The 12484-nt window shown below is 33.7% G+C and overlaps 1 protein-coding gene across 1 annotated transcript in view; it reads right to left on the bottom strand.

The window, feature by feature from the left end:
• The window catches only part of LOC106471799 (RYamide receptor-like), a 17921-nt gene extending 5801 nt beyond the window's left edge, over nt 1-12120 (bottom strand). Inside the window, exons 1-2 of the mRNA XM_013932423.2 lie at nt 11589-12120; nt 259-451 (exon numbers count right to left, since the gene is read on the bottom strand). Of these exons, the coding sequence (XP_013787877.2) occupies nt 259-451; nt 11589-11968 (573 nt within the window). The 5' untranslated portion in view covers nt 11969-12120. The remainder of the gene's footprint in view (nt 1-258; nt 452-11588) is intronic.
• Nucleotides 12121-12484: the final 364 nt, after the last annotated feature.

Raw genomic sequence — 12484 nt, 5'->3', positions numbered from 1 at the left:
AAGAACGTCGAATCTGAATCACTTGAAAAAACACGGGGGTGCTTAACTTTTTCCAGGTGTATATATTATTCAATCAATGAAAGCATCTTAATTATTTGCAACATAAAATTTCTTAAATGATATAAATCCGAAACATTTTTGCATAGTAATTCTTGATTTCCTTAAATTCAAGATAAAAGGTGACAGTTATGTACTGGCCTTATTTTTTTAAAATTCAATTTTAGGGAGCTGTATAAACTTTAATACAAGAAAGCTTACCTTCCCAGCTTCATCGCTCCATGCTTCTCCACATTTGTAGTATTCTTCTCCAGCCCACCAGAACTTTTCAGCACGCCCTTGAACTAACTGCACACTGGAAATACCGATAGCTATCAACCAGATAACCACTAAAATAAGCAGCCCTTTAGATCTTTTGGAACTTCTGCGTAGCGGGTACATTATAGCGTAGAACCTATACGGACATAAGTTAGACATACTTTAATTTCCTGCTTTGGTACCTAGATTAGGTTTTCTTGATTTCTAGTACCTGCACATAACTTAAATTCAATTTGATTTCCTACACTTATTTGTTCGTTATTGCTATTTTTGTTTCAGCACAAAACCACACATTAGACTAACTGCGCGCTGTCCACCACGGGATATCGAATCCAGGATTTTAGCATTGTAAGTATTTAAACTTACCTCTGACCCACTGGGGGACTCTTTCACTTGTGTATAAACTAAACTCAGTCTGAATTCTTGTAGTTGATCGTAAGTTAGATATAATCTGATTTTCCGCTAACAAACGAGTAGTCATTAATCCGAGCATACGTAAAGGTTTTAGTTTTCACAAACGCTGCTTATCAAAAACATAATATATAAAAATGATATGATCATTAAAAATATATACAAAATAATAGACTATTTCAGAACATAAAAAACTGTTCATTTGCTCTTGGTACCAGTTTTACCATTTAGAACAACTAAAGCTGCTCCAGCCATTTAAAAAAAGATATATTCTAGTTTTAAATCCAAAAGTTATGCTAAAATATATTAAATAACTTTCGGTGGAAACCTGTTTCCATTCACACAGTAAGTTTGCAAATTTCCAGCTACAAGCATAAATTTATTTTCATTGAACTATTAGACTTGATGAATGAAAATAACAAACTTGAAAAGCAATATCGTCATATATTCATACATATAGAAATCATTATCATTCATCTTTGAACACAGCTGCACAATAGGCGTTATAGAAAATCACCAAAAAGGGTAAAACTTAAATTTGTTGACCATCTAGAGATCACAGCTGATACGTACGATAAAATTTGCTGTACCAATAAGATATTTTTTCTATGTAATTTGATTGAGAATACATTAAGCGATATTGCATTGATTTTGTCATTTCCACTGAGTAATTTGAATAAAATCTAGTGTTAAAATCTTTTTTAAACAAAAAAAGCATATAAGCACTTTTGCTTAATGAAACCATCAGGACTCTAAGTTTCGGTTTTTGACATCAATATTCATTGAGGCTAAACTAAGTAATGTTATTTTCCCATCTTAAGCAAGTTCAGATAAGGGGTCGTCATTTCTCCTTTCTATTCTCCTAAACGTCGCTTTAGAAAGTTTTTTCTGAAATGGCACACTCGAAATCTAGTTGATAAGGGGGTATTTTATAAGTGCAGCAAGATGAATAGCTTGTTGCTCACTACCCTATTCATTCGCCTCAGAAAGTATTTCAAACTGCACCTGATAAGTCACCCATAGAAGTTTTCCATCAAAATCTGTTGTTTTTCTCGATTGGTCGATGCTGTTGAACTGGCCATCTGCCGAAGCTCACAACTTGGTGAGATAATGGTGTAAGTGGAGTAGTCCAAGAAGGCCCTGCAGTCAGCAGTCACAGGCGGTACAACAGTCGTGGCAACAGGTGTAAAACAAATGGATTTTTCTATTCCATATTGCATAGTTAATGATGTTTAAGGTTGGAATTCTTATGCGGATGTAGAGAGAGGTGTTGTCAGATTGATTCTTGCATTTGCCAGTTAAATTTCTTAACGTTTCGTCTTGGCAGTGATACCATTTTGTATCTCGTTGATTTTCTTGTGTACATTTACTATAACTTCTTAAATATTTCTATAATTCTTTTGTGCTTCTTTGATATCCTTTTATACTTCTTCGAGTTTTATTGTAATAATGCTTCTGTACATTTCCAATGGCTTTCTCAATCTTTTCTTCAACCAAATTTAAGTTTTTTTCTTTTGTTAACTTACGTCTTATTCTCGTATTTTCTTGAATAATATTTTTCATCTAGTTTCCCCCTTTCTTTTTTATCTTTTATTGATCTTGTGTCCCTTTATACTTGATCTTATATTTCTTTCTCCTTTCTTTCTCGTAGTTGTGTTACTCTTCTTCATTTCATTAAAATTCATGTATGAATATTCAGTCAAAACTAAATCAGTAGAATTGAAGAAACTATCTTATTTTGTAGTTAATTGAAATGAGCGATGCCTAATGGCTAGTGCATGATGAGCTGCGGAATAAAGGGTTCAGGGTACGAGACTTAATCCTTCTGAACTCACTTCGCACTTTCAGGCTATTGATGCATCATTAAAGTTACAGTCAATATTGATATTCTATGCAATGAGTCGGATAGAGACTTTGTTGCGGTTGATGCTGATGACTGACTGCTCTCTCTAGGAGTCTTTGACTTGGTCGTTTAGGCCGTATCTGGCGTAATGTGCTGTTCATGTTGAAAAGTTCAACTACATTCTGGTTAAAAGCCAAAGTGTAGCCTCAAGCCTATGTAACTTGATAGTTTCTAATTAATGTTGTATCGATATATTTTCGTGAATGACAGTAATTCTCAATTTTCGCAATTTCTTCTAAACATAATGTTCAAACTGTTGTAAAGAAATAGAAAAAAATATTAAATGTTATTATAACCATGTTGATTTATTAATCTTTAATCACAGGTATGCTTCAACATAATTTCAAACTTAAGCAGTTTGTTTGTTATGAATTTCGCGCAAAACTACACGAGGGCTATCTGCGCTAGCCGTCCCTAATTTAGCAGTGTAAGACTAGAGGGAAGACAGTTAGTCATCACCACCCACCGCCAACTCTTGGGCTACTCTTTTACCAACGAATAGTGGGATTGACCGTCACATTATAACGCCCCCACGGCTGAAAGAGCGAGCATGTTTGGTGTGACGGGGATTCGAACCCGCGACCCGCAGATTACGAGTCGAACGTCCTAACCACACTTAAGCAGTTGTAAAACAGGAAATTGTAAGACATTACCTTAAGATGTTAAAGCACAAAAACAGGCGAAATAGGTAAAATAGTAAAATATTTGCAAATGATTATGTTTAATAGATGTGCACTGGAAACGTATTCTTAAAAAAAACGTAATTTTAAATACTTTCTTCTATTCACTCAGCAAAGTTCCTCTAAAGACATTCTAAACATACACATTAAACAGGAATATTATACAAACAACCGAATAAGAGTTAATCAGCAACGAATATTTTACGACGAACCCATTTGCATTGTTTATTTTGTTCTAGTCGTTGCTATGGTAGTTGCCTTGCTATAAATCATTGCAGTCAGTTTTCTTTGTAAAAGAGAACTAAGAGAAACAACAGAATTCAGATGATGAGCCATTAATATTAATAAAAACAATGTGAACAGCTGAAAATATAGAACAATATTGTTGTCAAGAGCATGATAGACAATGTGAAAAAAAACCGCTGTTATTATACTGAATATAATAAGCATATAGAGACTCTCTAATGTATTAACAAAGATGTTTTGGAAATAAATTATTGAACTGTTTTACCTGTATATAGCGACTTTCTGCTGTGTCAAGATTTTATGCAAGCAAAGGGCACAGTAGTCAGCTCTAATGTAATTTACTCGTATATAAACGTTGGATCACGCAATGATATTCTTGTACTTTTGAATGCTGCTGAACGAACATGTTCAGAGCTGATACGAAAGTCTTGTTAATATGTCACGAAAGGAAAAACAATAGTACCAAAAAAATGAATACTTTCGTAGAGAAATTTATATTACAAATCGAAAACGGGTCGGGTAAATTGAATAACATTAACATTGTAATTATATTCATTGGATGTAGAAAAATAAAGAAAAAAAATACCAGAGTCATACTTTGAAACATAATAAGCGAACCACTGTATTTATTGTCTATTCTCAAATTGAGAGTTTACAAACAAATATAAAGAAATGTTTAAGATTTTTTAGAAACACCAAATTCTGTCACATTCCACTGTACAAGCAGGTTTTACCAAATTAGAAATAGAGCTAGAGCTTTCTACTGAGATGCCATGAATCTACTTTCACTCATTGTTTTGTATTGTAATAAAAACGTTTTCCAGTAATCTATAAGATTAGGGCCCGGCATGGCCAGGTGGTTAGGGCGCTCCTAATCGTAATCTGCGGGTCGCGGTTCGAATCCGCATCACACCAAAACATGCTCGTCATTTTAGACGCGGGGGCGTTATAATGTGACGGTCAATCTCACTATTCGTTGGTAAAAGAGTAGCCCAAGAATTGGCGGTGGGTGGTGATGACTAGCTGCCTTCCCTCTAGTCTTACACTGCTAAATTGGGGACGGCTAGCGCAGATAGCCCTCGTGTAGTTTTGCGCGAAATTCATAACAAACTAGCAAACAAACTATAAGATTAGATAAAGTATTCATATAAATTTTGGTTTTAGAACAATTACGGCATATGTGTGTGTGTGTAAAAAGACATGGAGATACAGAGAGTTGATTACGTTATTATTTGAACAATTCTGAATATGCAAGTTAGTGAGCTACGTGATCACCATAGCTGACATAAAGTCACAGTGGAAAGGCATCTATTAGATATGCATTTTGACTTTGTTTGGCGTTGCATAGGTAGTGCGACGCTATTATAAACTGATCACTTTTTGGAAGGGTGTGTAACAACCCTTTCCGAAGCAAAATATTCATAAACTCAGATCGTAAAGATATGTTCATCTCAGGGATTTAGAATTTTTAAGACGAAAATATGCTTTGTACTTAACGGCATTGGAAAACAAATGAATTTAGATCAACATGGGAAACTGTACCATACACAAAGAGACTTGTAACAAGTCGCTCCCTAGCTATTGTTAGCAAAGTTCAGTTTCTTGTAGCACCAAGGTCAGTGGTAAAAGCCACCCAGGTATACATACAGCAGCATGAAACATAATCATAAAAAATCTCCATCTACATAATGAGGCCAACAGGGTATGGGTTCATCAAAGTAAAGCTTTCAGCTATTGCACCTGTTCAATCGTCGCATACCACAAGCATCTGGAGAAGTAAACGGGCGTTCATGCTATTCTGTGTTTTCTGTGCGATGGGAATGTTGAAGAATGGCACTCAGAAACTACCCTTCTCGTAAACAAAAGGATTATAGAAGGCATGCAGGAAGAAGTGGTTTGTAAATAACACCTTAATGATGAAGCTTTTGCAATGAAAACTATGCTGCAGAGCTCTTGTCAGTATGCACAGTCGTCAGATAGATCCTGTTCGGTCTTAGCGACATTGATTCTAACAAATACGTTTCTATATAACGTACCCAATCTCAGTTTCATAAAACGTATTACAATGAAATGGTTCTTTACCTATACGCATTATTTTCAATCTTCAAGAGAAAACTCAAAGTATATTAACGTGAAAAGTATACAGGATACAAGAAAACGTTAAATTTAGCAAATACTTTATCAGAAAAATACATCGTTTTCTAACCTGTTTTTTCTGTTGTCTCATCTTTCTTATACCTTATACTTATTTGAACATTTAGGTTTATAATTTCCATATGAGAGAACGATTGATAGCTATTAACAATATCTTTCTGTAACCCATTCTAAACTAGTTTGTATATTAGTTAAATGAAATTTAAATCTGCACTAAAAACACCCTTAACCAAGCTTTCTAATATAATTAATTAAATATCTTGTTTAAGTTTCTTAATTTTTATCGATCTTTTTATTCAACAACTTAAGTTCTTTTGCTTAAATGAATTAAATGACTTTCTTTTTTGAATTTTGAACGTTTAACACTGAGTTTCTTTGAAATCAATATAATTGCACTTTTAAGAATAATTCTTACCTTCTGGGAAACTTCCATATAATTAACATTCGGTTTATAAGATATGTAATTTAATTTAATTCCTTTTTTTTTCATATTTATTAGATCATTTCTGAGAACGTATGAGCAAAAGTGAAAAAGAATGTGTAACAATATGTCAACTACACTATATACATGCTATATCCAGTGTCGACGAGACCTTTTGCCAAATACCAGGGTTCACCAGGTCGACTGGAATACAATAGAAATAGTAATGGTTGAGACGCTATCTATATTATCAAATTGCGTGAATAACAATTGCTATGATGTACTAAGTTATCTTAGTGAAGAGTCTTTGTATGGACTTTATATGCGTCACATATAGAATTGAGCTCAAAATCGAGTTTCGATACCCGTGGTGGCATAACACAGATAGCTCACTGTGTAGCTTTGTGCCTAATAACAAATATGGAATTAGAAAAATGTAATATAATATTATTTATTTCTTTTAACACCAGTTAATTATTATTATTATTTATTTTTATTGGAATTATCTTTATTCATCATTCAGAAGAACTAACAAATAAGCAAGCTAATTTCGAAAATAATATCTGTCCAATTTAACTAAAGTTAAAACTAACGCTCGTTATACTTAGTCTAAAGGGTATGGCTTAAAATACTCTACATTATAATAGAATTATAGAATTTCTAACAGATCAGGAAAAAAAGATAGTTCTGTGTAATTGGAGTACCACAAAACTCTGTATTCTTCATAATATAACTTTATATGGTTTCAGTTTATCACATTTTCTTATTATGATACACAACAAATCAAGAATTGATATAAAAGTATGCAAAACTTAGATAATTTCTCTGTCCACATTCAACATTACCGATCATTAAATTTTTATACACAAATGAATATTTTAATAGCAAAGAAATATAATTTATAATAGAAAAACAATGCTTTTTATATCATCTGTATTTTTTTCATTTCTGCCTACGATATTTCATTTGATGGACTAAAATGTTTCATATTTTTAATACGAAACACTTTAATCCATAAAGCATTATTTTATGAAATGATTTAAATAAAAATATGAAGGTTGTGAAATAGAACGTTATTGTTATTAAAACAATGTAAATAGCATTGCTGTTGTGTGACAGAACGAAGGTTACTGAAAGTTACAATACGAACAAGCAAAAAACAACTAAATAATTGATTGATAGTAATAGTATGATATAATATCATTCATTCATGGAACTACTAAATGCTGTGTTCGCCAGCTAAGGTGTTCTGCAACTGTTAAGTCTTGTTAATTAACGAGATGAACTCTCTGCAAATTTATTGAAACTGATTCTTGAATAGAAGAAAACAGCGTATTATCTTTATGAATAAATATCTAAGTACTTGATATTTTCAACTAGAACATCATCCTATGCGAGAATGGGTTACAGGCACGGGTTCAAGCACAACCTCTACTAGAAGAAGAGAGAGGGCAACTTGCCATGCGAGAATGGGTTACAGGCACGGGTACAAGCACAACCTCTACTGGAAGAAGAGGGAGGGCAACTTGCCAGCAGCACTAGCCGCTTACACAGCTCCTCTTAACGAATATTGGGATTGATTGTCAATTCTAAAACGCGCCCATAGCTGAAAATGTAGAGCGTATTCGGCGGCATATCGCGGGCTCGAATCTTGGGCCTTCTGATCCGCAGCTTGACACGTTAATCATTAGGTGATTGCCGGCCAATTCTCTAAGAAAAAGCCCTAAAACAAAGTTTTAGCAAAATGAACACTATGTGCCGAAGTATTAAATATTGCATAGCAAGTAAAGCTTTATAAAGTTTACATTCCCAGTTTTCATTTTCATATTTAATAGCACCCCCAATGGCACAGCGGTATGTCTGCGCACTTACAACGCTAGAGCACAGATAGCCCATTGTGTAGCTTTGTGCTAAACTACAAACAAACAAACATATTTAATATAACAACACTTAAGACACCCTTAGCATTATTTCATTTATTCCATCACTTATCAGGTAAAGTTATGTCTATTATCAAACCATTTTCTTCTTGATATATATATTGTTCATATATTCCACTTGAATAATTAGCTCATGTCATTAATGACGCGAAGAGTCTGTGTATATGAAATAATTTTCCTACTTCACCACATTTCAATAAGTTTTTTTGTTTGTTTGGAACGAAGCACAAAGCTACACAATGGGCTATCTGTGCTCTGCTCACCACGGGTATCGAAACCCGGTTTCTAGCGTTGTAAGTCCGCAGACATACCGCTCAGTTGAATCAACAAAAAAAGAGCAAAAGAGAAAGACAAAAATAGAGCGGCAATGTGTTTTAAAATTATTATAACAGCAGTTGCAACATCGCTAAATGGAAAAACTGTACTAAGCGTTGTGAAGAAGGTCAAATATGTTGATAATTTACCATTTTTGCAACTTTCTTTACTATTTGAGAGTTTTTTTGTAAGTTAAATAATAATTGGCATTTATGTTAGAGAAACACCGGTATACAGTTTTGTATATATCCACTATCATAGGTTGTATGTGTCGAAACACTAAAATTTAACGCTATTTATATATACACTGTCATAGATTGTATGTGTCGAAACATTAAAATTTAACGCTATTTAACAAGCAGTTTGGTTTGTTTGTTTGCAATTAAGTACAAAGTTACACAATGGGCTATTTATGCTGTACCCACCACTAGTATCGAAACCCGATTTTGTTGCTTTAAAAGCCTTTAGACTTACCGCTGTGCCACGAGGGAGGTGGGCTTTAAGAAGCAGAAATGAATACTTAACACTCTTACAAATACATATAAAACATATCTCGGATAAAAGTTTTGAGTATTGATTAACAATGATTGATAAATCCAAAACGAAAATACCTGTTTTTCTCGTATAGTTTTGTCATTTACTGAAATATTTGTAAAATTCTTAGTATTCACCCAATCAAACCAGTTTTACTACCGTTGGTAACTATAGAGTGAAAGTTTATTGTATATGCCTAACTTGGAAAACATATTAGAGGTGTAAATAGTAATTGTGCCTGATTTTAAATACGCTTTTCATAGACAGTAAAATACATATATATCTTGTCTGATGTCTGAAAGATGCTCATCAGAATATGCGAAGCCAACTGAGTTAAAAACCATTATAAACATAAATAAAGATTACATCATCATTCTTCCACTACTGTGTAATAACGTATATCTGTATGATGTTTGTATTTTTCTCATTTATGATAATCTTCGTGCAAACAATACCGAAAGCTATATGCATGCCCTTTAGATAACTGTTTTGTATTATATTTAGTAGACATTATATTATGTTAAACTGTACACAAGTGTCCCTTGTTTGTGCTTACAGTATGCGACTACGAGTCTTAGAATGTCACAGCGATAGATTGGATGATAAGTCTCCGAAACTCCTTACGAACATACAAAATTGCGCAATTAATTATTCATTATTATTGCTGCAGTGGGAGTAACGAATCAAAGAATATATTGAGTCTTTCCATCATGCACGAATTAGTTCTTCTTCACTGAAACTACATATTTCGGCGAAGAAAAAAAAGCAACATTAATAGATTTAGTCTCTGCTGAATCTTTTTTTAAAGTAAGAAAGCTAGATAAATATTAACAAAGGTTGCGAAATAATATTAATCTTTAAAGAGTTTTTCAGATTAGCATTACACTGTGGTTTATTTCTTACTACCCCTCATCACATTGGTTGTACGTGTACATGTTTTAGTTGTGTGTACACGTGCTTATACATAATTAGCTATTTTCTATATGAAATAAACTAGTATACACATACAAATAATCCATTTTAGATTGGAACTGCTGTTTCTAATCTCTGTCTTTGAGTTAAGCCTGTATGCTGTTTCAACACTACAGGAAAAGACGCTTGTTCTAAATGTACATTTTCTTTGGTTGTTTAGTAAAATACCAGCAAATAAACGCATTCATACCAGAGCAAAACACATTGAACGAAATTTCATATATCTTTTCCTAAAGGTAGATATTGAAATAGAAAGATTTAGAGATCAGCGAGCAACGCGGTTAATACTCATTAGCAGGATGGCATCGGTTTAAAAAACCTGCTGGTGTTTCATTTCAATTTAATCTAAACTCCTTTGGGCTATAACATCCTTTAACAATAGTAAACGAAGGATTTGTTTAAATTCAATCCAACATGTGCACTCGATTGATTACGTTATGCGCTATTTCAACGCTTAATGACGGACATTTAGAACAGTTTCTGTTGGGAGAATATTGTACAAAAATTCAACAATAAAACGCAAACAAATTTGTCAAAAACGGATCACAATTTTATAAAGCAGGTTTAAGAACTTAGAAACATTATAGTCTGAAAATTTTCCCTATTAGCTCGGTGATAAGCTTGATCGCTTATAACACTAAAATTAAGGGATTGTCCCTGCAATGGTATTGGCTCAGTGATAAGCTTGATCGCTTATAATACTAAAATTAAGGGATTGTCCCTGCAACGGTATTGGCTCGGTGATAAGCTTGATCGCTTATAATACTAAAATTAAGGGATTGTTCCTGCAACGGTATTGGCTCGGTGATAAGCTTGATCGCTTATAACACTAAACTTAAGGGATTGTCCTTGCAACGGTATTGGCTCTGTGATAAGCTTGATCGCTTATAACACTAAAATTAAGGGATTGTCTCTGCAACGGTATTGGCTCTGTGATAAGCTTGTTCGCTTATAACACTAAAATTAAGGGATTGTCTCTGCAACGGTATTGGCTCCGTGATAAGCTTGTTCGCTTATAACACTAAAATTAAGGGATTGTCCCTGCAACGGTATTGGTTCGGTGATAAACTTGATTGCTTATAATACTGAAATTAAAGGATTGTCCCTGCAACGAGCCATTGTGTAGCTTTATGCTTAAAAAAACCTAAACAATATATAAACAAATAGCAATTTTCATTGCAAAACTGGAAGACTTTCCTGTCTCTTTATTATTAAGTTGCTATCTAAACGCTAACTAGAACATGTAATTGATTACCTACAATGTTTGACAAACATTAATAATACGAAAAAGGGAAACTAGAAAACTGACAGCAAATGTATGGATAATGAACAATAAAAAGAATAATGAATAAAAATCCTATAACCCGAGCGCTTAACACTGAACACTGACTATAGTATTTGACGTTTATCAGTTAAGACTCACTTATCAATGTCTGAAAACGGACTATGCAACTTGGTACTTGTTAGTTGAAGCTGACCGATTAATATTTGAATTTCAGACTATGACATATACTAAATTATTTATCAATTAAGGCTCACTGCTTAATGTCTGAATACGATTATTACATCTGGTTCTTATAAACCATGTCTAAAATAATTACTGTTTGGATACTGAACTTAATATCTGGTACCAGTCAGTCATAGTTGATAATCAACGATGTTATTTCTATATATATATTATCACATTTGATACTTACCGATCAAGACCAACTGCCATTAGTGTGTATACACTGACGATCACCGAACAGAGTTGCATGAACAAAACCATAGGACAGAAATTAGGATCGAAAATCCACCGACCTAGCATAAAATCTGTGTAAGTGAATGGAATAGAGAACGTTGCCATAGTAATATCTGAAATAGCTAGGTTAATCAAAAAGACTCGAAGATCTCGAGAAGACCTTTTTCCAAAGGCTAACACCCCAACAACCACGACATTTCCTCCCAGTGCCAAAAGAGTAGTCAATGAATATACGGTGATAAAAAAGGCCTGCATCTCAACGCCAAGGGCTTCCAGGGCTGGGAAGTCGTCAGGATTGGTGAGGTTAGTTGTGTTGAGGAAATATGAAGGGTCCATTATTTAATTATAACACTTTTGTTTTTGGTAAGAAGGTTAAGGTTTTTAGACAAAAACGAAATTTTGGATGAATGAATTGTATAAATAATAAGTTTCGAACTACATTATTCTTTATCAAGTTGATCTGTTAAACTCATGTCTTGGTCCTTCATCCGTCACTCTCCACTCGCTATATATTCAATACTCAACGATAAGCCAAAAGCCGGCTTCTATTTTGCGCAAGCGCAATAATTAGACAATCTTATTGGTTGTACAGCAGTAACGTAGGTAAAATACCCGCAAAATGATATCACATCAGTAAGTAGAGTCAATTGTTATTTTTTTTGTGTGGAGCTCATTAAAACAAATTTGCATATACAAGTTCCCATTATTAATATTGTTATGGCTTTTGTAATCTCAATAACTAATCCTCTTTCTAGCTTTCTTTCGAAACGTTTTCTGCTCACTTGCACAGAATATTATTATCTAACGCAAAAGACGGTCTGGAGGAAGCCCAGAGTAGCTATTATTATTATT

The sequence above is a fragment of the Limulus polyphemus genome, unplaced genomic scaffold (assembly GCF_000517525.1).
Source record: "Limulus polyphemus unplaced genomic scaffold, Limulus_polyphemus-2.1.2 Scaffold4870, whole genome shotgun sequence".
In the NCBI taxonomy this organism is placed as follows: Eukaryota; Metazoa; Arthropoda; class Merostomata; order Xiphosura; family Limulidae; genus Limulus; species Limulus polyphemus.
This window is presented reverse-complemented; position numbering and strand designations above follow the sequence as displayed.